Source organism: Neoarius graeffei, chromosome 24 (genome assembly GCF_027579695.1).
Source record: "Neoarius graeffei isolate fNeoGra1 chromosome 24, fNeoGra1.pri, whole genome shotgun sequence".
NCBI lineage: Eukaryota > Metazoa > Chordata > Actinopteri > Siluriformes > Ariidae > Neoarius > Neoarius graeffei.
Window position 1 is genome coordinate 11,502,865 of NC_083592.1, and position 25,666 is coordinate 11,528,530.

Sequence of the window (25,666 nt, forward strand, 5' to 3'; positions counted from 1 at the left end):
GGTCAGAAGGGCTGGCTCAGTCTTGGACTGTCCTCTGGACTCCATTGAGGAGGTGGGTGAGAGGAGGATGTTAGCCAAGCTGACCTCAATCATGGATAACCCCTCTCACCCCCTACATGAGGCTGTGGGGGCTTTAAGCAGCTCGTTTAGTAGTAGACTGCTACACCCATGAGATACCGCAGGTCATTCATACCGGCTGCTGTCAGACTGTATAACACCCACAACTTGTAACGTAGCACCGATAACCTGTTTGTCGTTTAATTTGCACTACTTCACCACTACTACCGCTGCCATCTCTCATCGATGCAATTATGTGCAATAATATAGGCCTTAAACTGGGGTGTAGTGGTTAGCGCTGTCGCCTCACAGCAAGAAGGTCCGGGTTCGAGCCCCGTGGCTGGCGAGGGCCTTCCTGTGCGGAGTTTGCATGTTCTCCCCGTGTCCGCGTGGGTTTCCTCCGGGTGCTCCGGTTTCCCCCACAGTCCAAAGACATGCAGGTTAGGTTAACCGGTGACTCTAAATTGACCGTAGGTGTGAATGTGAGTGTGAATGGTTGTCTGTGTCTATGTGTCAGCCCTGTGATGACCTGGCGACTTGTCCAGGGTGTACCCCGCCTTTCGCCCGTAGTCAGCTGGGATAGGCTCCAGCTCGCCTGCGACCCTGTAGAACAGGATAAAGCGGCTAGAGATGATGAGATGAGATGATATAGGCCTTAAACTATTTTTATGCATACTTATATTTATATATATAAATATTATTTATGTACGTGTGTATACTGTATACAGAGTCTATCTGTAATGTGCAATTTTTCCGAACCTCTCAATAAGGCAATTTTTCTATACTTTTTCACGGTAGATAATGCAAATAGCCCTCTGTATTTAATCCTTCGTTTGTCTAATTTTTATTTCAGTTTTATTTGTTATCTGTTTGACATTTTCTTGCTACTGTAACACGTGAATTTCCCCAATGTGGGATGAATAAAGTGAATCTAATCTAATCTAATCTTGACAGCTGTCTCACAAACATTGTTTTTCGTTTTATTGCATAAACAAAAATATGTCTCATTGATAGGGGGAAAAAAAAACTCTTCGGACACCACTAATTACCAACATTAGTGCTACGTTGCAGCAATTACAGCTTCAACACATCTATAGTAAGACAGTATTAGACTTCTGCAGCACTGTGTTTCAGTTCTGGCCCGTTCCTCTCAGCAAAACGTCTTCGGCTCCCCACGGATCCACGTGATGGCGTCTCAGATTCAAAATCCTCCGTACCTTTTCAACGGGCTTCCCGTCAGAAGACTGGCTCGACCATGCAGTGCCTTCTTGAGATGCTGTGAGTGTAGGTTTGTGGTCGTTGTCTTGCTGAAACATCCGTCTTCTCCCGTGTTTCACAATAGATTACTCCATTCATGTTTCTTTCGATGACGCTCCCACCACCGCGCTTCACCGTGGACCTGATGTTCTTCGGATCCGACGCACGAGTTCCATTTTCGCTTCGTCTGACCAGAGTGTATTGTTCCAAAATAGTTCTGATTTGTCAAAATGCACTGAGACACCTCTCTCTGGAGGAACAGGGATCATTGAGGTGCGCTTTACTAGCCTGGGCCCGCCCATCCTAAGTGTGACGCAACACGGGGGCCTGTTGCGAACTTAGTCTGGCAAGGCAAGCCATCTCCAGCTCTTCCAAGCTCCCGAAAAATCGGGAGCCAATCGACTTTGAGCATCTCCAACGGCCCTGGGTAGAGGCGTGTTCAAGGCACTGACGTAGTAGAACTGCGACCGGAAGCCATAGATTGTTTACAGAATCTATGCCGGAAGCGCTTCATTCACTAGAAACATTACGAACATGGAGCAGCGGCAAGCCTTTGACACAGCGGTAGATGCTGTACTGAAAGCATTCAACGGGAAGTTCTCATTGAAAACGGAGCAAAGAGCAGCCCTGGAGGTATTTATCTTCTTCCTGTTACTCAAGCAGTTTCCGTCGCGTCACATACGTCAGAGGAAAGAGTGATGTGATTGGTTTAAGCTGCGTCACAGCCTTTTCTGGCTTCGACCAATAGCAAACAGGCATTTCAGGGAGGCGGGTCAAGCACGCGCTTTGGGAAACGGTTGGGCTTAATATCTATGCCAGACCAAATGCTCGCAGAGCTTTGAAGTTGCGTTAGCCAGACTAGCACTTTACCGCTTATCGCGCTCTGTGCAAGCGCTGCTTTCAGGTCGTCCTACAAGTCTATTCGAGTCCCTGCTGGCTTCTGTTCTCCTGCCCTTATCAGTAGTCCAAGACTGCGCTGTGAAATCTTGCATGGAGCACATTAGCTGTGGTTCAGTGGACTTTCCACCTGCAGCACTGTTGCTAATAAATAAACAAAGCTTAATCCTTGAATGAGACACAGCCGAGGTTCATTTTCTTCAGCACTACAAGCAATAATCAGGACACCAAAATCCAAACTTTTAACGGAGATTCACTTTCCAGGTGCTGCTAAGGCCTCACACCTCTCTGTGGGTAGAGAATCATGGGAAACTTTAAGCTCTCATAAGGCAAGATGGTAGAAAACACCCCCTCCCTCCTCCCCTCGCTAACCTCGTTGCTTATTCCACCTTCACACTGACCTCCCACTGGGAACTTCAAGTTGAGGGATTTCTCACAGCCCAGATTTTTCTAACCCAAACTCCTGAGGTTTGAACTGATGTGAATGCGTCCACGTCTTAAAACGGAAAAAGGTTCATTTATATTTTGGTGCTACAACGTATTACGCTCTTTATCCACTGTCTCGTGTTGTAATTACCGCTGGAACAACTTCATCCCTCTGTTGGCATATTTGTACTGAAAAGGTCATTATCGCTACGTTCACACTGCAAGGCTTAATGCTCAATTCTGATTTTTTTGTGAAATCCGATTTTTTTGTGAGGTCGTTCACATTAACAAATATATGCGACTTGTATGTGATCCTCAGTATGAACGAAAAGCGACCTAAAAGTGTTCCGCATGCGCATTGCAGGATACGACGACGTCACACGCAGTGAGCATGGCCAGTGTTTACGGAAGTAAAACCGCCCGGTTGCGGTATGACCCATCCAATCTAGCTTGAATAGCTGCATCCCCCCAAATGGAAATCAGCTCCCTAACCTCTGCGTCCTTCCATTGAGAAGATTCAGAACCTTCACAGCCCGAAGCGTCCCTCGCATTGATGTCATGCGCAGGGGCGCAGGTACGTTTTTTGAACTGGGAGGGACAAAAAACTGGGGGGGGGGGGGGGGGACAAAGCTGCCAGCAAACCAACCCCAACCCCGATATGCCTGTCAAACTTGTTGTGGGTTACCATAGCAACCAAGCTCGAGCTCGCAACCTGTGCAGTCTGCGCAGCTCAACCAACCGAATATCAGTCTTTGTTTTATGTGAGTTGTTGCAACTATGTATACACTGCCGTGCACCTCAATAAACCGAATGGTAATTAGTCTTTTGATTTTTCCGTGAGGTTTGCCTTATACAAAGAAAGACAGCATAGACGTTTTTTCCTCCCTATAAGTGGGGGGGACCGAACGAGGTGAATTTAAATCTGGGTGGGACGAGTCCCACCCTCTATCTGCGCCTGTGATTATGCGCCATGTTGTTGTAACTTTTTTTTTGAGAGACCCGCCGCCTACTTCAGCGCAGAATAGTGATGTTTGTGGCTTGTTGATGACGTGTAAGTCGGATGAATGTGGCCTGGCGGTTCAGACTGAAGTCGCATATGAAAAGAGCGGATAGGGATCGGAATTAGGACCACATATCCAAACGGCCTGGGTCGGATTTGAAAAAAATCGGATCTGTGTCGTTCATATTGTCAATAAAAGATCGGATACAGGTCACATATGGGCAAAAAGATCGGATTTGAGTCACTTCAGCCTGCAGTGTGAACATAGCCTATGTCTGCTTCAGTCCTGTTTTGAAGATGCCCGCGCCGACTTTCCCCTGCTGAACGAGCAGAGGACTAAGGTATTAGGCAGAGACCCGTCCACCCGTAAATTTGACGGGTGATTGCCGATTTCAACGGGCAAGTATACACACAGACGGATACTGAAACGGACGATAATGCCGAAAATTTTCGCACATGAATACTCCCACATGTCGTCCGATAAATCCAGTTATGTTCCGCCCACACACGGACTGGCCATCGGGAGTAGCGGGAGTTTTCCCGGTGGGCTGGTGGTTCAGTGTGGGCCGGCGGAGAAAAAAAAAAAAAAAAAACAGTTGCGCGCTGGCCTTTAATATGATAAGCAATGTTAACAGTTTCTTTAACAAACTGTTAACATTGCTTATTACAGTTGCGCGCTGGCCTTTAATATGATAAGCAATGTTAACAGTTTGTTAAAGAAACTGTTAACATTGCTTATCATATTAAAGGCCAGCGCGCAACTGTTTTTTTTTTTTTTTTTCTCCGCTGGCCCACACTGAACCACCGGCCCACTGGGAAAACTCCCGCTACTCCCGATGGCCAGTCCGTGTGTGGTTCCGCCATCATTTACAAATCGTAAGAAACACAGTTTAATACGAAAAATACTGAAAACTTGAAATGAAAAATCAGAATATTTCATCGTTTCCGCCATTTTGGCCCGCACTGAATCTTGTAACATGCGGACTGAATAAATCGCGAATTCTGATTGGTCGAAAATTGCCAAACACCCTGCGTTGTAGTTTCCTCTTTCTTGGCGGGAGAACCACATTTTTTTTTTGCTGACTCACTCTTCTGGATCAAGATGAATCCCAACAAACGCCCCAAATTGAATGTGACAAAAACTGATTCGTTTTTCCACAAAAAGACAGAAAAGGTATGTGTGATACATTGATTAACAAGGGGGGTTCATTGGGGTATGGTAAAATAGAATACTGTTGGGTTTTTTTTTTTATTAAATACTGTAACTAGATCAAAAGATTATATACAATTCATTGTTGTTTATTTTCTTTTCACTTTTGTTACCAAATCAAACACCATACATACATCTGATACATTCAGGAGTGAAACTGAAAAAAATACAAAGTAAAAATATGCAATATTTCTGATCAAAAATTACACGCCATTTCACCCTGAAAATGTCCTAGAATGCAGGAAATGAAGTCTAAATTTCAAAAATTTTCTGGGGGGGCATGCCCCCAGACCCCCCTAGAGGGACTTTGCGCCTGCAGCGCTCGTCTTCGCACCTGCGGCACTTATCAGGATTATATAAAATATTATTTTTGACTGGTAAATTTCTTTTTCTGCCTAATACCCTACAGAGGACGGACAACAAGGAGCGGATTTTAAAACCCTGCCCTTAGTAGAAAGCATAAATCGATCTCCTTGGCGATTTACACACTAATTTGCTCCACAAAGCTCGGTCTGGATGTTCTAAATCAAAAGGATTTTCTTTAAAACGAATAATTTCAAAAGCATTTTACTGTCCTGGTTTGCATTTTGCCGTATAAACAGTTTTACCCGCCGTGTTGGTTTGAAAACGAAATCGCGTGACCCGTCGCAAACTCTTCATTTCCGCCTTCCTTGATCGCTTCCTGCACTCTTTTCCCTCTCACCCTTCCATACACCTGACCCCACCAAACAGGCTCCTTCAGACACCGGGTTTTTGCACGCCCACTCGCCGAGGTTGCCTAGGCGACACAGAAGCATTCCCTCTAAACCTTGAGCAGATCGAGTCTGTCGTCTACTCGGATTCCGCTACTAGCAATACGTCTGAAGCTTTTCAGACGTACATTTGCTCCATACAGAAGGAGTACTGACACAGACAGCTAACAGACCTTGGTAAAGAACCTTTTTCAGACTCGTACACAATGAGCCAATGCAGATGCTTGAGCTGGGGGGATATCGTTAACATCTCAGCATCCTAAAGCGTCCCTATGAAGGTAAATGTGCATGTTGAAACCATTCATTTTGGTAAACGGATCTACGCTTGGCAATTTATAACTTTCTGAACTTCAAAACAGCTCTTGGAGCTCATATGTGAAAGTAAATAAAAGCTGCACACCAGAGCCCAAGGACGAAATAACAAGCAATCCTGCGTCCATCTGCTTCATATCATCTTCTCCACTCAAGCACAGGTTTGCTCCAACTTATTGATCTGTGCTTTCATTTCTCTGCACTGTGGTGTTCTTTTTTAATCTTTTTTTTTTTTTTAAAGGCAGCTTTCATACATAAAAAAAAAAATCCCTCACAGGACTTCACACTTGACTTGCTTTGCTGTGTCGTGGCTTGAGTTTGATTTTAGAAGACTTTGTTTTCCTGCTTGATCATGGAGCAAGAAATGTGTCTGGAACAGGATCCGAACGAGGACAACACACCAATACCTCTAATTTCTGCCTAATCAGAAAGATGAAACAATAATAATAATAATAATAATAAAGTTAAATTTATATAGCGCCTTTCAAAAAACCCAAGGCAGCTTTACAATTATAGACAAGGAAAGAAAAAATAAATAAATAAAAATATAATAAAAAATAAAAAGTCCACCAAGTAGGGGTCAGGATGTAATTCCCGTGGTGTAGCAGCCACAGTCCCACCAAAAGGCGCACGAAAACAAGTCCCACATCTCCAGCACCGCCGCCGTCAGCAACATCGCTCGAACACCACGCCGTGGATCCACAAAGCGAGCAGAGAAGCTCCGCCACGCAGAGCGCTGGTGTCCCCCAAACCGCCTGCACAGCCGCCGCGACGCCACCGAGCAACATCGCTCGGAACATCACGCCAAGCGTTAAAGCGCAGAGCGCTGGACAACCACGATGTAAATTGAGCAACAGGCTCACTGCAGTCCACAGCTGGGAGCGCAGGCATCGCCCACAGCGAACCAAGGCCTGGAGAGAACCGACGCCCAAAACTGGGTCCGGAGCTACACCACAACCGGCGGACAAAACACTCAAACACACACCAAACTACACAAACACACAGGAAAGAAAAAAAAATAGAAAAAGAAATAAAATAAGAGCTCCGGTGAGAAGCGGCAGCCAGAACGCGCACGACGTACTCTCAACCGGAAACGGAAACGAAAAAAAAAAAAAAAACCTCATACGAAATGTATCTAATTCTTATACATACAGGGCACTTGTTCTGATGGAATAAAAGTGTGTTCTATTCCCTTCTCATGGGTTTACTGATGGCATGCAATCCTGTTATATCGGTTATCCTTCATGTATTACGCTGCTCTCCCCGATGGAGGTTGGGCGTGCAATATTGTTATAATATCGCATGTTGTCTAGCCAACACAATGTCACACGTCGGAGCTCATACAAAGATCCAATGGCAAAGCTTTTCTGCTGCGCATGCGCACAATCATTTCTTTGTCGGCCGGGAGAGAGAGAAGACGAGGCTAATCCAGTGCTCGGTTTAAGCACTAAATAAATAAACAAACAAACTAAAGACGTGCTGAACACCTGAAAGGCTACAAAAACTTCATTAGGTATTCTTCACGCATATTTACAAGAGAAAAACAGACCAACGGACATCGAAAAACTGGAAAAGAGAGCAATAGCGGAAATATTGTCGAAGTTCTACTTGGAGGTGAGGAAAAGTGACGGAGACTTTTACAAGAGGACGTCACTCGTGGACTTCACTCAGCAAAGCCCTTTTGTTTTGAACAACTGCAATGTAACAATTAACTACGACCAAAAGTAACTTTGAACTTGAACTGTCTACCTGTGTATATACCCGTGTATGTAAGTTGGGTTGTTCAGGCGTTTTGGACTTGTACCATTTTTATTGTTAGAACTTTGTACACTGGATTGACAGAACATTGAATTACATTCGATCCGAATCAGCATTAAATATTGCCAAGTTACACCCCTGTTTTTAACTTTTTGTAAAATCTATAATTGTTCCATCAAATGTGTATGTATTATAATAATAATATTGGCCGTGAGACCCTTTTCAGTCACGTGACCTTCGTAAACGCGACCACCATTTTGGACATGTAGCGGACTTCGGCTCGAATTGGTTTGAATGCGAGGAAGGAGACAAACAGAGAACATACAAGAAAAAGGAGCGAGATGCAGAAAATACCTTCGCTATCCAGCAACGTAGGGCATTTACAGGGCGAGCAGAGGGAGAAATAACAACAGTAACGACACATTAGCAACGCCGTACAGAAATAACGGTTTATGACACAGACCCTTTCGGTTCTCGCTCATCTAGCTGCTACAATGACTGCTTAGACTGCAACAATAATACCTAACACACATTTAAGTATCCGTCGTAAAGACGTGAAACTCGTCGAGTGACGAGTGTGTTCATTGATAAGCTAACACAATCTAAAAGTAGACATACCATCACACTGCCCTGGCGCTGTGTACAGTTTACCTTCTATGGTTTGTGCACTCACTATTTGCCATTACTTTCTCCAACCGTTGTTACAGATTACAGGGAACGGCCTGGATTTAAGAGACAAATACATGTTCCTCTTGTTTTGAACGCAGTGCTTAATTTGTAAAGTGGGAGGTCCCGGAGCGCAGAGGATGAGCGGCTCCGGAGCGGGAAAAAAAGAGGGGGGGAGGGGGGGGCGGCGCTGCGCTTCTGGGCATGTTTTGTAATAACACTGCAAAGTTCATCTGCAGATATTTTGTGGATGTCGTTTCATGAGAGAAATCACCAACAAGACAGATATCAAAATCAGACATTAACACTAAATAAACTTGCATTTTTTTTATTTAATTATTATTATTTTTTTGTTACATAGTCAAAAGAGGTGTCGGATCACCGGATCCAGTGTAAATAGCTGCCGGAGCCAACGCCTGAGGTTCCGGAGCACGCTCCGGCTTGCTCCCCCTCAAATTAAGCGCTGTTTGTAGGACACTGCCTCTGATCTGTCCTACAGTCTACCAACAGCAAAGGAACACAACGCTAGCTAATGTCGTTAGCTAATAGCTACTACAGAAGAACAAAGAGGTTACAATGGGTTATTTTAGCCTATTTGGTTACACACTCGCCGCCACAGAATGTTAACAGCAATGTAATGCCTTTTCTGGCTAATTTTATTCGTCTTACCTCCAACAAAGTGGCCACTACACAAGCGTTGGTATGCCGCTATCCATCTTCTCCGTCGGTCAGCATCTACCGGGATCCGATAAAATGATAACCCTTGCCTTGTTTGTTGGTTACTACATCCAGGTGCACAACAATATAGTGGCATGATGGAAGTCTTGCTGAAAATAAACACTTTCTTTGCTGCCGTTCCTCAATGCTGGCTGTGGTAAACTACTGGTAGTACATGTCCAAAATGGCGGCCGCGTTTGTCGTGACGTCACGTGAAAAGGGTCTATAGCAGATATATTCTATTCAGCGGCTCGTCTTCGACTCGTTCAGTATCATACTAGCCGAATAGAATATATCTGATATAGCACTCAAAGCCCCCCAATATTATTTAATTATTATCCATACAGGACACTTTTTCCAATGGAATAAATACGTGTTCTATTCCCTTCTAGCGGGTTTCATTCATTTGGTTTGATAGCATGCAATATTGTTAGCATATCGCTTATCCTACGTGTATTACATCACTCTACCCAATGGAGAATGAGCGTTGAATACGGTTTACGATACTGCATGGCTGTCAAGACATGACGTCACACGTCGGAGACGTAAAGCTTCTGCGCTCGCGAGAGACTGGGACAATTTGTAAACAAACACAGCTGCCAGGTTTACTTCATTAAATACGGAAGATTTGGAGAGAATTTTGAAAGAGAAAGATGCGCTGAACACCCGAAAGGAGTGTGTATGTATAATAATAATAATAATAATAATAATAATACAACCCCGATTCCAAAAAAGTTGGGACAAAGTACAAATTGTAAATACATAAATGTTTAAACTGAGAAAATGTATCATTTAAAGAGAAAAATTAGGTGATTTTAAATTTCATGACAACACCACATCTCAAAAAAGTTGGGACAAGGCCATGTTTCCCACTGTGAGACATCCCCTTTTCTCTTTACAACAGTCTGTAAACGTCTGGGGACTGAGGAGACAAGTTGCTCAAGTTTAGGGATAGGAATGTTAACCCATTCTTGTCTAATGTAGGATTCTAGTTGCTCAACTGTCTTAGGTCTTTTTTGTCGTATCTTCCGTTTTATGATGCGCCAAATGTTTTCTATGGGTGAAAGATCTGGACTGCAGGCTGGCCAGTTCAGTACCCGGACCCTTCTTCTACGCAGCCATGATGCTGTAATTGATGCAGTATGTGGTTTGGCATTGTCATGTTGGAAAATGCAAGGTCTTCCCTGAAAGAGACGTCGTCTGGATGGGAGCATATGTTGCTCTAGAACCTGGATATACCTTTCAGCATTGATGGTGTCTTTCCAGATGTGTAAGCTGCCCATGCCACACGCACTAATGCAACCCCATACCATCAGAGATGCAGGCTTCTGAACTGAGCGCTGATAACAACTTGGGTCGTCCTTCTCCTCTTTAGTCCGAATGACACGGCGTCCCTGATTTCCATAAAGAACTTCAAATTTTGATTCGTCTGACCACAGAACAGTTTTCCACTTTGTCACAGTCCATTTTAAATGAGCCTTGGCCCAGAGAAGACGTCTGCGCTTCTGGATCATGTTTAGATACGGCTTCTTCTCTGAACTATAGAGTCTTAGCTGGCAACGGCGGATGGCACGGTGAATTGTGTTCACAGATAATGTTCTCTGGAAATATTCCTGAGCCCATTTTGTGATTTCCAATACAGAAGCATGCCTGTATGTGATGCAGTGCCGTCTAAAGGCCTGAAGATCACGGGCACCCAGTATGGTTTTCCGGCCTTGACCCTTACGCACAGAGATTCTTCCGGATTCTCTGAATCTTTTGATGATATTATGCACTGTAGATGATGATATGTTCAAACTCTTTGCAATTTTACACTGTCGAACTCCTTTCTGATATTGCTCCACTGTTTGTCGGCGCAGAATTAGGGGGATTGGTGATCCTCTTCCCATCTTTACTTCTGAGAGCCGCTGCCACTCCAAGATGCTCTTTTTATACCCAGTCATGTTAATGACCTATTGCCAATTGACCTAATGAGTTGCAATTTGGTCCTCCAGCTGTTCCTTTTTTGTACCTTTAACTTTTCCAGCCTCTTATTGCCCCTGTCCCAACTTTGAGATGTGTTGCTGTCATGAAATTTCAAATGAGCCAATATTTGGCATGAAATTTCAAAATGTCTCACTTTCGACATTTGATATGTTGTTTATGTTCTATTGTGAATACAATATCAGTTTTGGAGATTTGTAAATCATTGCATTCCGTTTTTATTTACAATTTGTACTTTGTCCCAACTTTTTTGGAATCAGGGTTGTAGTAATAATAATAATAATAATGGCTGGCTTTTTTTCATGGTATATCCGATATATTCCATTCAGCGACTTGTCTTCGACTCGTTCAGTATCATGCTAGCTGAATGGAATACATCTGAAATACCGCTCAACGTCAGCCAATATTATTTAAATATGCTCTTTCTATATTTACATATATTTGTCTAATGGTATCATTCCTAACACACGGTTTTAACTGTCAAGGTGTTAATGGTTGTTGTATAATAAAGTATCACTTGGGGGGAAAAAAAATGGATTTACAAAATGACTGCCCAATTAAAACACATAATAAAATCACATGACCGTCAGTTAAACCTGGAGTCTGAACGTGTTTCCTTGTTTCATATTTCCATCTCCGAGCGGCCATTTTAACAGTTAAGCCCATGTTTGATAATGTTTTAATTTATAATGAAGCCTCCCTGCGTGGCCTGCGCTGTCTTCCTGGCAAAGAGTTTTCCATTTTCCTAATTCCTCTATTTTGGAGTTTTCTGCTCCTCAACCACATCCTGGCAGATTGTGGATTATCACTGCGACATGGCAAGGCAAACAAACAATACGCTCACCGTTTAGTTGTCTCAAGTAATGAGAACACTGTTGCTAGGCAACTGGGAAATATGGATTCCAAAAATAAGCTAGCTAATGACTGAGGGTAATGACATACGAACATAGCTGGCACTTATCGACTGATGTAATGCTACAGTAACAAAACAAGCTAAAACTGTCGACCATATCAACATTTCACTTTGAGGCCTTGATGTGTAAATGACTCCAAACATCATAATTCCACTCAGAACCGAACTCTAATCGGTTCCTCAAGAACGAGAAGCATGAACCACACACAACACCTCGTTCGATCTTTACATTAAAGGGCTGATGACACGAACATGACTCTATGCAATTTCTTAAATAAACTATGCAACATGGCAAACATGTTAGATTTCTGTTATAATTACGTGAAAAGAAGCTGTTGTTACGCGAATATCCAACTTTTAATTGCACAGCGCAAGAAAACTGGGTCCGTGGCTCGCGGCCATGCTGTGACGTCAGCGGGAGAATACGCTGCGGTTCACTGGCTGTTCTACTCTGGTTCTACTCAATGGAAATGGCGCATGAAAACGCCGGTGAACTCTCTAGTGCTAGCTCTTCCTCTTCTGGGAGTCTAGAATTGTGTTGATCTCTTCCGAATAGAATCTATGATAGCCTACCCTCTTTACCCTTTGCCTCTCGTTGCTAGGCGGCAGTTACATGAAAGCCGCAAGCTTTCACAAGCAAATACATGACTGATATCACGCCGACTTTATGATTACATTTATGATTATCATGTAGAATCTATAGCTCTACGTACCTTTATCTTATGTCGTTTCACAACACATGTTCTGACAGGAGGACTGTCTTTGGATCCGGCATAGCTACTAGTAGACCCCCTCCGGAATACTGCCAGTGTTGCCAGATTGGGAGGTTTCCCACCCAGTTGGGCAGTTTCAAGTGCATTTTGAACATATTTTGGGCTGGAAAACTTCAGCAGTATCTGTTGCCAGATACTGCTGACGTTTTCCAGCCCAAAATGTGTTCAAAACCCACCAAAATGCACTTGGAACCGCTCAACTGGGCAGGAAATCTCCCAATCTGGCAACACTGTGTAGGCACTGCTGATGGTAGTAACACACGTTTGTGATGAACTGAACACCCAAGAGACTCTTTTAAACTGGGAAGGGTGTCAAAACAATCCAAATCGAAGTGTTCAGAGCACAGGACGGATGTTGGTGAGGGCTCCCACTTGTCACGAGTGCGCCTGACTTGCTTCACCCACTTCGCATGCAGCTCGGGATCTCTGGGAAACTTGAATAAACTTACCCCATCCTTGTGGGTTTTGGAGCAAAAGCCGGCAACACAACGCGTATATATATATATATATATATATATATATATATATATATATATATATATATATAAAAAATAATGTCTAATAAAAATACTAATAATGATAAACTGAACACCTGTCGCATCAACAACAAACTGGTAAGTTAGGAGGAAGGTTCTTTCGCTGACGTCATATAGCTCCTCCTCCTCTTTCGTCTCCTGGGTGCTGCAGCCCCGTCAAATTTGCCCAAATAGCCGTGTTTATCATAACTTGTAAAATAGGCGCCTTCGTGAATTAATATATGGATCATCGGGAATTACTTTTTATGTTATAAAACATCACCAAAGATGTCAAAAACGTGTCATCAGCACTTTAAGCATATGCTCTTAATCCAGAGTGACGTACAACACCCCCAGAGCAGCCTGGGGAGCAGTTGGGGGTTAGGTGCCTTGCTCAAGGGCACTTCGGCCATTCTTGCTGGTCCAGGGAATTGAACCAGTGACATTTTGGTCCCAAAGCTGCTTCTCTAACCATCAGGCCATGGCTTCCCCCTGAGCTAGTTTGAATATTTTGATCTCCAAAGTCACAAGACTGATGTTCATCCGGCATCTTCTCATAAACATAGCAGACACATGGCTCCAGTTGACAATACGAGGATTTATAAACTCGGAAGCGTACTGCCTCTGACCTTTTGGTGCCACACAATCATTTTCTAATGGTTCAAGCATATAGATATGAACTGTAATATTATGGCGCGATAAAGACCACAGGCTGAAACTCATTACATTCTCTGGATTAGATAATGTCAGCAAAATAACAAGTTACACCACACTCGCTCTATTACGGCAATGCTGATTGGCTGATCCTGATCTACAGGGATAGCTGTAACGGCTCGCATCAGGAACTCTTATATCTCTTTAAAGGTCACTCCAATTCTCCTGCACAGTATGTCCATTGTGGTGCACAAGTGTGTAGGAAATCTGCTCTATTGGTTCATATTTCTCACCCCTGGGTTGTCCTGCAGAGCCAAAAATACCATGACGACACGTGGGGTGCGTGAGAAAGAACAAAATGTCTGGACTGAATTTGGTCTAACGTATTCCATGTATGGGCTTTATTTCAGTGCAAACGCAAGAGTAACTTAGTGTTATAATGCTGGCGTGTTGTTAATTTGGTTTGGTGTTTTGGGCAAATTTTTCTTATTTCTACCCAACAGTAAAATTCCATTTCCGTTAGGGCACGAATGCAGGAGTAAAAGTTCCATGTAACTTCGTTTTGTGGACATCCACTATTCATGTCACACCATTATCATTTGTGGAAACTTGCTACAGGAGAGTTTTAAGTGGTTTGTACATTAAGATGCTGCTAAATTTCTATTCGAACCATTGTTGTATGGAAGGCAAATGACATATGATGTGATGAGCAATGCCAGACTGCGTGTTAGCTAGCAGTCTAAACCAACAACGTTCACTGTATCAACTCGGTTCATGACATTTGTGGTGCCTGATGAACACTGGATCCGACACTCATCCTTGATCCTGTAGGTGGCGAACCTACAAGATAGTCTCATGTCACCATTTTGGGGTGATCTCTATCGGGTTTCATCGTTGGACTGATCACCAGGTGTTCATCTGCGGACACTACCCCCTGACACTAATCTGGGTCGGGGACATCGTCTTGTTTGTACCTTTCATGGTGGTCTGACCGCTACCCTCAGATCTGTTCATCAGGTCAGGCCCTATTGGGAGGACCAAGCTCCTGATGAAGCAACCTTGAGGTTTACCAAAGTGCACAACTGAACAAGGTTACCGGTCATCAATCCTTACCTGTGGCCACAAGTTGTGAAATGCAGAAAGAACACAGTTGCAAGCTTCCTGTCCAGGGATGTTGGGATTACTCCCCAGGACTCCAGACTCTCCAGAATTTACTGCCTCTCCAAATCGAGAGGAGTCAGTTGAGGTAGTTTGGGTATCATACAAGGATGTTCTTTGGACATCTACTAAAGCTGCCTTTGGCACATCCCACTGGACAGAGACCCTGGGGGAGACCCAGGTCCTGCTGGAGAGATTCCATCTCACAGTTGGCTTGGGAATGTCTGGGGATCACCCAAGCAGGAGCTGGAATTAGTGTCTGGGGATGGAGAAGTGAAAATGTCTGGGGTGATGTTCTCAGCTTGCTGCCATTGCAAACCCCGCCAATGGACGAATGTGTGCTCTGCTACATCCCTGTTTTATTTTACTGGACAGGTTTTAGATGGAGATTCACGCTCGACAATTGTCTTGGATAGTGTAGAAGGATATGATTTGAGGCACAGCTCGGCACTTGAAGTACAGGTGTAGGTAGAGACCTTCCTGTCTTACATCGTCATTCCTGCTGCCTGTTTTTCACAGCCCTGCCCTGAACATGGCCTCATCTCATTCACCTGTGCAAAGTTTGAATGTTGTGTTTTTCCAGTGCTGTCTTGGATTTCTGGTTTCTAGCCCGAGTCCAGCTAGTTTTCTCAGTTTCCTAGTCACACAGGTTTGTGTGGGAAACCCTGGTCTAATGGTTAGAGAAGCAGCTTTGGGACCAAAAGGTTGCTGGTTTGATTCCCTGGACCAGCAGGAATGGCTTAAGGGCCCTTGAGCGAGGCATCTAACCCCCACCTGCTCTGGGTAACAACGTCTACTAAATGCTATTAAAGTGCTGATGACACATTTTTGACATCTTTGGTGATGTTTTATAACATAAAAAGTAATTCCCGATGATCCATATATTAATTCACGAAGGCGCCTATTTTACAAGTTATGATAAAAAACGCGGCTATTTGGGCAAATTTGACGGGGCTGCAGCACCCAGGAGACGAAGGAGGAGGAGGAGCTATATGACGTCAGCGAAAGAACCTTCCTCCTAACTTACCAGTTTGTTGTTGATGCGACAGGTGTTCAGTTTATCATTATTAGTATTTTTATTAGACATTTTATATTATATATTATGCCTTCGCGTTGTGTTGCCGGCTTTTGCTCCAAAACCCACAAGGATGGGGTAAGTTTATTCAAGTTTCCCAGAGATCCCGAGCTGCATGCGAAGTGGGTGAAGCAAGTCAGGCGCACTCGTGACAAGTGGGAGCCCTCACCAACATCCGTCCTGTGCTCTGAACACTTCGATTTGGATTGTTTTGACACCCTTCCCAGCTTAAAAGAATCTCTTGGGTGTTCAGTTCAGCACAAACGTGTGTTACTACCATCAGCAGTGCCTACACAGTGTTGCCAGATTGGGAGGTTTCCCGCCCAGTTGAGCGGTTCCAAGTGCATTTTGGTGGGTTTTGAACATATTTTGGGCTGGAAAACGTCAGCAGTATCTGTTGCTGGAGGGGGTCTACTAGTAGCTATGCCGGATCCAAAGACAGTCCTCCTGTCAGAACATGTGTTGTGAAACGACATAAGATAAAGGTGCGTAGAGCTATAGATTCTACATGATAATCATAAAGTCGGCGTGATATCAGTCATGTATTTGCTTGTGAAAGCTTGCGGCTTTCATGTAACTGCCGCCTAGCAACGAGAGGCAAAGGGTAAAAAGGGTAGGCTATCATAGATTCTATTCGGAAGAGATCAACACAATTCTAGACTCCCAGAAGAGGAAGAGCTAGCACTAGAGAGTTCACCGGCGTTTTCATGCGCCATTTCCATTGAGTAGAACCAGAGTAGAACAGCCAGTGAACCGCAGCGTGTTCTTCCGCTGACGTCACAACATGGCCGCGAGCCACGGACCCAGTTTTCTTGCGCTGCGCAATTAAAAGTTGGATATTTGCGTAACAACAGCTTCTTTTCACGTAATTATAACAGAAATCTAACATGTTTCCCATGTTGTATAGTTTATTTAAGAAATTGCACAGAGTCATGTTCGTGTCATCAGCCCTTTAATGGAATGCGACGTATCCATGTATGACCTTTACGTGTCCTTTTTATGATTCATGTTCCTGGATTTGTCTGCCTGATTCCAGAAAACCTTACTGCAGTGATAAACTGATGCAAAATGAAAGCCAAAAGTGTTCATGACCCTAAAGCACAGCGAGAGGAGTGAGAGAGGTGTTGTAGCGTGCACTAAAGGGCACAAGTGTACTCGAGGAAGGGGACAGTGGCACGGCACATACATTTCAGCCGTGATTAACGACCTGCTGAGAGTCACCGTGCACACACACACACACAGCGTGCCCATCATCTGTGTGTGTTCACGACCCCTATTGTGTACCTCCGCATGATTAAACCTCAGGGCATGTGATCAAGTTCAACATTATCTATCAGCAACCAGCCAGAAAAGTACACTGAGAGAGAAGGACACACACAGTACCTCAGCAGTGGGTACACCCTCTGGAGGCCGGCAGTGCAGAACGATCATGCCCCTGATGGGAACCTCCTTCCCCTGTGGGTCCTGCTCAAAGTTCTTACGCAGGTCTACAATGAGAGAGAGAGAGAGAGAGAGAGAGAGAGAGAGAGAATATATGAGTCACATACAACATAACAGGACTTTTGTGTGTGTTTGTTGATTGCAAAATGTTACAAAACCAAAAACCAGTGAAACCTGTCTCTATAGCTGGAGTCTCATGTTTTTAACGTCAGAGACTGAAATGAAAACCCAAAGACCGAAAGAGAGAGAGCGCAACAGAACAGTGCTTTGAGTAGCCGTGTGTATTCCGGTATCTCTAACAGCTCTGCAGTGTTCGGCGCTATGATCTGTCTCCTACGCGCCTGGATCAGAGCCTCTCGCACTGAAACACACGCCTGAAACGCCTTTCTTTCTGTTTTGAGAGGCTGCAGTGACACAAATGCTCTCCATGGTGGTGTGTGTGGGGGGAAATCACTGGATGCAGGACGTCAAAGCAAATGATGAAAAATGAAATTAAGATCTCATGCTGGATTGACAGGGTAATTTAACGCACCGTGAGGCTTATTACTACAGCACCGGAAACTACCGCAAGATTCATTCAACTTATTTCCTCAGAATTGAAAGCTCGCACTAGTAAAGGTTTGGAATTAATATTTTTCCTCAAATAAAATCCATTTTGTAGCAGGTACATTGTCGGAAAATGGTTTCTACCTGATTACGGCCTCAAACAACTTTCCCTCGAAATGAGTTTCACCGAAATGGATGGGGCTTTTTTTTCGGTTCTGGACGCCTCACTATTAAAACATCCGTTTCATTTAAACACCACATATATCAGGGCTTGAAATTTGCAGTGGTCCGGTCGCCCGAGGTGACTTAATTTGTCATTTGGCGGGTAATTCCTGTCACTAGGCAGCCCGGCTGGCTAGTTGAAAATAAAAATATATATATGAAGCGAAGATTCAGACAAGGGCTGTGCGATACATCTCCGAAAATTCTGTGTGAGATACATAAAATGATTATATCGTAACTATCGAGTATTTTATGGTCATCTGCCGACTTGCGTTTGTTTCATGTTTGTTGCGTTTGTTTAAAACCTTCTCCGGTGGTTTTCTCCCTGTCCCTCAGGCTTCCTAAGAGGAAGAAGAAAAAAAAAAAAAAAAAAGTCACGCACTCACCAACCAATCCCGGGCGACATCTAGGTCCTGAAAGGAACTTGCGGTGCAGTGTTGCCAGATTGGGCGGTTTTAAGTGCATTTTGGCGGGTTTTGAACATATTTTGGTTTGGAAAAGGTCAGCAGTATCTGGCAACACTGCTTGCGGGAAGATTTTCTAGTTCCGGTTTACAGCGCTGACTCAGTTCGTGCAATCGCTGGTGTTGCATAGGCTACCGTGTAAGCTCTGGCAATTTCAGCGACAAATTAAAAATGGAAGCGGACGAATTGGTTCCTAAAAGAACTAGTAAGGGGTCAGTCATCTGGCATTTTTTTTTTTTTGATATCGCGAGGAGGACGTGGAACAGCAAATGCCAGTTTGTAAAATGTGCAACAAAAAAAAAAAAAAACAGTATCAAAATACTCGGGTGTTGAAATAAATGCACATTAGTCATGAGCAATGGTAACTACTCTCTTTTGTGTTATTTTTGACAGAAGTAAAATTCATACATGAACAAATTTTGGCGAGTTGATTTTCTGTTTGGCGAGTTACTTTGGAAGGTAACTAGTCCGGCTGGCTGGTGAAAAAAAAAATAAGAATTTCGAGCCCTGATATATATCTGGGTCTGTCTCAGAAACTGGGAACTGTGGGGGAACCCCACTAAATATACTCACAGTCAATAAACTATACAGTTTTGAATGGTGATGGTGGTTTTAATGTGAAATAAAATGATGAAAGAAATAATACAGATAAAACAATCTTTGATGTGAATACTCTATTCAGAATTTGGCAAAAATTCTGCAAATTTGTGGAAAAATGGCAGCTTGATGTGGGACATGATAAACGGTTGACTACATCGCATTCCCTTAAAAAGGTTGTAGTCCACTGAAAAGTCTACAGTTATCACTCATTATAGTTCAAGTTGTAACTATCCACCTAAGGATTGGTGCAGAATAATCATAACCGTAATAAAACATCATGCAAAATATTTGATCACCGTCGTAACTCCGTTTTCCGCAAACCAATACGATGGTGTGTTTTGATCTAAACAGAAAGCCTCAGGGTCAAGGTCACGACCTCACCAAAAGTAGTAACTTAAAATCACTACGCCGTATAAAAATTGTTATAAATCTGCGATTTTGTTTTTTAAAACGAAAGCTGAAAGTTAGGTATAGAATATGTTTCTTACGGAATATGTTCCGATGGTAGCTGGTCTTGTATGAATTTCTGAGCTATAAAATGAGTTGTGGTCTATTTTTTACCGTAGTGTGTTATCTGTGTGTGTGGAAGGACACACGTTAACAATTTGCATGTGTAGAATGGAATTTTCCACTCCAACAGTTAGAAGTTGATCGTGCTTCCATTTGCGGTCTTTGTTACGCGGGTGATCTGTTCGGACGTTATCACTGAAAAGGTGAGTTTTGACAGTTTTATTTTGTTTTAGTCTTGCAGTATAAGGCAACAGAATGTTTGTTTCTTTTTCATCTTACTTTCATATTTCGTAGTGTTTGCGTATTTTTGGCCAATATTTTGCAACCACGGACAATTTAGATCGAACTTTTGATAGAATCTACGCCCTCGCGCTCCGTCCGGTGTGGTCGTGACGTCCCGTTGCTTGTGCGCTGCAGCAGAGACCCGCGCGACCTTCAGCCGGTACAGTTGCTGTTCTTTTACCACCGCCGTTATTCTCATCTTTCCGGTGTGTTCTTGATTTTTCCATTGTGTCCTATTTCGCCATATCAAATACCCAAACTGTATCATATTATTCATATTTAAGTGAATAATCAATTCAGTCATCATAACTTGGCATTTTTAACCCAAGCAATCAAAAAGAGGAAATTTAATCAATATTTTCACTCGTCTGTGAAGGAGGGGCTTTAATTCTTCACGATGTAGTTATTTTATATGGAAATCAATTTTACAAAAGCATTTGAATTGTGATTAAAAAAAATGTTCCACAGTGGAGGCCAGATAAAGCAAGACGCTATCTTTATTCTTATTAAACATGACAAAAGAAACATTGAGTGTTGGGTAAATGCAAAATAAATAGTAAAATTAGAAAAAAAAATTTTTTGACCATAATGTCCCAAATGAGAGAGCAGTTTCTGAGACGGACCCATATTTTATTTATATATCAGGGGCAAAGACAGGTTTTTAATTTGGGCACCATGGCGAGCATAGCGAGCCTAATTTTTTTTTAAAAACTATTTTCATGCGTAGCGTGCCGAGAATTTTTGACGCATCATTTTTAGTAATTTTTTTAACCAATTATAAATATATCGAGCAATAAAAATAATAAAAATTACATAATCATGTGCAAGTATAAAGCAGTGCCGTATCTAAAAAGTCAAAAGTTTTCTCCAACATTCTGAATAAATAAGTATTTTGTAAGCCTAATTATGATCACAGCATCTATTTGGGCGCACATCTATTTCAATTCAACTTCCAATATAATTTGGTATAAATTAATTTGGGCATAAATGGGATAAAAATAATTTTCACTCAAGTTTAAAAATAAGCTGGTACAAAGCAGATTACATAAAAGTCTCACATAAAATATGTAATAAAAATCCATAGCGTACCTGGCAACTGTAAGGCAGCTGTTGCAGACGACAAGTCAGTGACCTCGACCTCATCAACAATATCGTCTGATGTCTTCTGACTGTTCTGTCGTGTGATAAACCTCCCCATTCCCCCGCCTGTACACTTAATAATGCCATCGATTGTGCGTTTTCCATGAATATATGAACTGCTGCTCTTGTGTGATTTACCAGTCGTCTTGGGTCTACCACGACCCGGCATGACGACCACTTGTCAATCTATGCTATCAACAGCATCGCAAACCGACAGCCACGTGTTCTCATGAATCGTTGAGAATTTCACAACAAACAAAGGAAGTGCATTTTACGACATTCAGACGTCAGAGACTCCGACACGGTTTACGGTAATCGCTAGACGCATTTCATGTTATGAAGCGACTGAACAAGAAATTGAAATATATATATGCCAAAAAATGGCATTTAACAATAATTTAAAAATATTTTGGGTTCTCCACCCTTATGAAACAAGATATTTTCTTCTAATTTGGGCGATTTTCATATGTTCTATTTTGGGCCTTTTGACAAGCCTGTAATTTGGGTGCCGTTATACGGTATGTAATTAGGGCTGTATCTGGCCTTGTGTGTGTGTGTGTGTGTGTGTGTGTGTGTATATATATATATACACATACACACACACGAGAGGAAATGCTGGGCGTGTCGTGTGCATATGACATGTAAATAACGGATTAGGAGGAGTGAGCTTGCTTTCTCATCGAAGCCGATTCATCTGACTCATGAATCAGATACTGATTCATTTTGTTCATTATTCCTTTTCTGTAATAAATAAAAGGTCAATGTGCTGTGTGTAAATACTTTTTTTTACTTTTTTCCATCTTGCATTTGATTAAAGATCATAACTCACAATTCTGACTCGGAAAAAACCCCAAAATCAATCAACGCCTTTCAACTCGGAATTCCGACTGGAACTCAGCAGATGACGACAAATCAACATGGCTGCTCGCAGAGTCAACAGTAAACAAAGCAGCATTTGTTATCTTACTGCAAGTTATACCGTAGAGGTGGGTTCGCATCCGACGTCACATCCGCCTCATTAGATATGCAAGACATGAAGTGGTGGTCAGCTGAGCTCACAAAGCGTTACTAATCACTGGGGCGCCTTGCTAGTCGTTAAAACGCCCTGTGCTTGCGTTGTTTTGAGCTGCTCGAATTGAACAAACCGTGAAACCGGGTTTGTGGTACTCGAGTCCGACTTGTGCCCTAATTTTAAGGACTCGTGACTTGACTCGGACTTGCGTATTAACCGCATTCGGACTCGTAAATCAGAAACGAGGACTCGGATTATTTTGTAACATGCCATAATAATTTGGCCTAAGATATTTATATCTACATCTACATCGTGGTTGTCCAGCGCTCTGTGCTTTAACATAGCTGCCAACATTCCGAAATTGTAAATAGTAATACAAGGTTGGGTACTGAGTCTTGGTGGGGGGGTCGGGGGGGGCCACCCCCACCCCCAAAGCTTTCAAGCAAAACTACCCTGAAAATTCACACCAAAACAAAATAGTTTGACAAAATTTATTCTACAAACTAAACTATCATCTTACATTAATTTGCAAAGTTCTTTTCAACAATGGAAACAAATTTACCTGGAACTAGAATACATATACAGTGGGGCAAAAAAGTATTTAGTCAGTAACCAATTGTGCAAGTTCTCCCACTTAAAAAGATGAGAGAGGCCTGTAATTTTCATCATAGGTACACTTCAACTATGAGAGACAGAATGAGAAAAAAAATCCAGAAAATTACATTGTCTAATTTTTAAATAAATTATTTGCAAATTATGGTGGAAAATAAGTATTTGGTCAATAACAAAAGTTCATCTCAATACTTTGTTATACCCTTTGTTGGCAATGACAGAGGTCAAACGTTTTCTGTAAGTCTTCACAAGGTTTTCACACACTGTTGCTGGTATTTTGGCCCATTCCTCCATGCAGATCTCCTCTAGAGCAGTGATGTTTTGGGGCTGTCGCTGGGCAACACGGACTTTCAACTCCCTCCAAAGATTTTCTATGGGGTTGAGATCTGGAGACTGGCTAGGCCACTCCAGGACCTTGAAATGCTTCTTACGAAGCCACTCCTTCGTTGCCCAGGCGGTGTGTTTGGGATCATTGTCATGCTGAAAGATCCAGCCACGTTTCATCTTCAATGCCCTTGCTGATGGAAGGAGGTTTTCACGCAAAATCTCACGATACATGGCCCCATTCATTCTTTCCTTTACACGGATCAGTCGTCCTGGTCCCTTTGCAGAAAAACAGCCCCAAAGCGTGATGTTTCCACCCCCATGCTTCACAGTAGGTATGGTGTTCTTTGGATGCAACTCAGCATTCTTTCTCCTCCAAACACGACAAGTTGAGTTTTTACCAAAAAGTTCTATTTTGGTTTCATCTGACCATATGACATTCTCCCAATCCTCTTCTGGATCATCCAAATGCTCTCTAGCAAACTTCAGACGGGCCTGGACATGTACTGACTTAAGCAGGGGGTCACGTCTGGCACTGCAGGATTTGAGTCCCTGGTGGCGTAGTGTGTTACTGATGGTAGCCTTTGTTACTTTGGTCCCAGCTCTCTGCAGGTCATTCACTAGGTCCCCCCGTATGGTTCTGGGATTTTTGCTCACCGTTCTTGTGATCATTTTGACCCCACAGGGTGAGATCTTGCGTGGAGCCCCAGATCGAGGGAGATCATCAGTGGTCTTGTATGTCTTCCATTTTCTAATAATTGCTCCCACAGTTGATTTCTTCACACCAAGCTGCTTAAGGCCCGGTCCCACTGGCCGATGGACACAAAACGTATGCAAAAAGGACACAGCGGACGAGCAAAATTTCGGGGGTGGCTCTATCCATTTTCATCCGCTCCAGAAATGGACAAAATTGGTGAAAATTTGCGAAAACAGAACGGAAAAGAACGGACGTGGGTAGTATATAGCGGGGATGTTAAACGCATGTTCATAGGAAGCCTAGCGGATGAAAGCGGATGGAAGTGGATGACAGCTCCGAAGGGGTTACCGGTGATAACTGAGAAGCGGACGCATAGCAGAAAGAGCGGATGCATAGCAGATGAAGGGGATGCATCACGTACGCCTAACGGAAACAAAGGGGATGTTGCGCGGATGTATATCGGATGCAGACCGTTCACTGCGCATGCGGGGGGTATGAATTGCGTCTGCTCCGCGGATATAAAGGGATGCAGCATGCACGCCGTCAGCATAAAGCGGAAAGACGTGCTGGCCGCTACATCGATACATCTCTACTACTAGATGATTTTCTCCCCCTTTTTATACAAAATATCGATTGTCCGCTAGGTGTCCTTCTACATACTCTAGACATACTCCAGACATCCTAAATATACGAGATACATCCCAGATATAAACGCTTTGCCCATTTTGAATACTTTATATACGAGATGCATACGCTTACATCCTTTCTATTTCCGTGCTACTAACGATGAATAGACGTTTCATGTACCTTATCTTTCCTCCCTCTTTCCGTTTTCAGCTGCAGCGGATGTGAGTTGCGAGGATGCAGAGAGGATACAGCAGACGTTTAACGGATGATGACGGACATAGAACGTTTGTTGCTCGTATATGTCGCGGATTTACATCGTACACGGCGGAAAGTTCATCCGTTCTAAAAGTTTTGTGCAGCTCAAAACTTTTTGCGCGGATGAAATCACAGTGGACGGATGCTCGATGGATAGAGCGTATGAAGCACGTATGCAATGAGTACACAACAGATGCATAGCGTTTTCCAACGGATGGCAAAGATTTTTTTACGTTTTACATCCTCTTTGCATCCGTAAGTGCAGTGGGACCGGGCCTTTACCTATTGCAGATTCAGTCTTCCCAGCCTGGTGCAGGTCTACAATTTTGTTTCTGGTGTCCTTTGACAGCTCTTTGGTCTTGGCCATAGTGGAGTTTGGAGTGTGTGACTGTTTGAGGTTGTGGACAGGTGTCTTTTATACTGATAACGAGTTCAAACAGGTGCCATTAATACAGGTAAGGAGTGGAGGACAGAGGAGCCTCTTAAAGAAGAAGTTACAGGTCTGTGAGAGCCAGAAATCTTGCTTGTTTGTAGGTGACCAAATACTTATTTTACCGAGGAATTTACCAATTCATTCATTAAAAATCCTACAATGTGATTTCCTGGATTCTTTCCCCCCATTCTGTCTCTCATAGTTGAAGTGTACCTATGATGAAAATTACAGGCCTCTCATCTTTTTAAGTGGGAGAACTTGCACAGTTGGTGGCTGACTAAATACTTTTTTGCCTCACTGCATCATCAAAGCAATTTGGCACAGATCAAACATAAAAGGAACCTCTTGTAATCAACACCAAACATAAAAATGTCTCAAA

The 25,666-nt window shown here is 43.1% G+C and overlaps 1 protein-coding gene across 4 annotated transcripts in view; it reads right to left on the minus strand.

The window, feature by feature from the left end:
* The window catches only part of unc5db (unc-5 netrin receptor Db), a 484,543-nt gene that overhangs the window by 115,098 nt on the left and 343,779 nt on the right, over positions 1–25,666 (minus strand). For all 4 annotated transcript variants that reach the window (XM_060906684.1, XM_060906685.1, XM_060906683.1 and 1 more), the window contains one exon: positions 17,507–17,610. In XM_060906684.1, the coding sequence (XP_060762667.1) occupies positions 17,507–17,610 (104 nt within the window). The remainder of the gene's footprint in view (positions 1–17,506; positions 17,611–25,666) is intronic.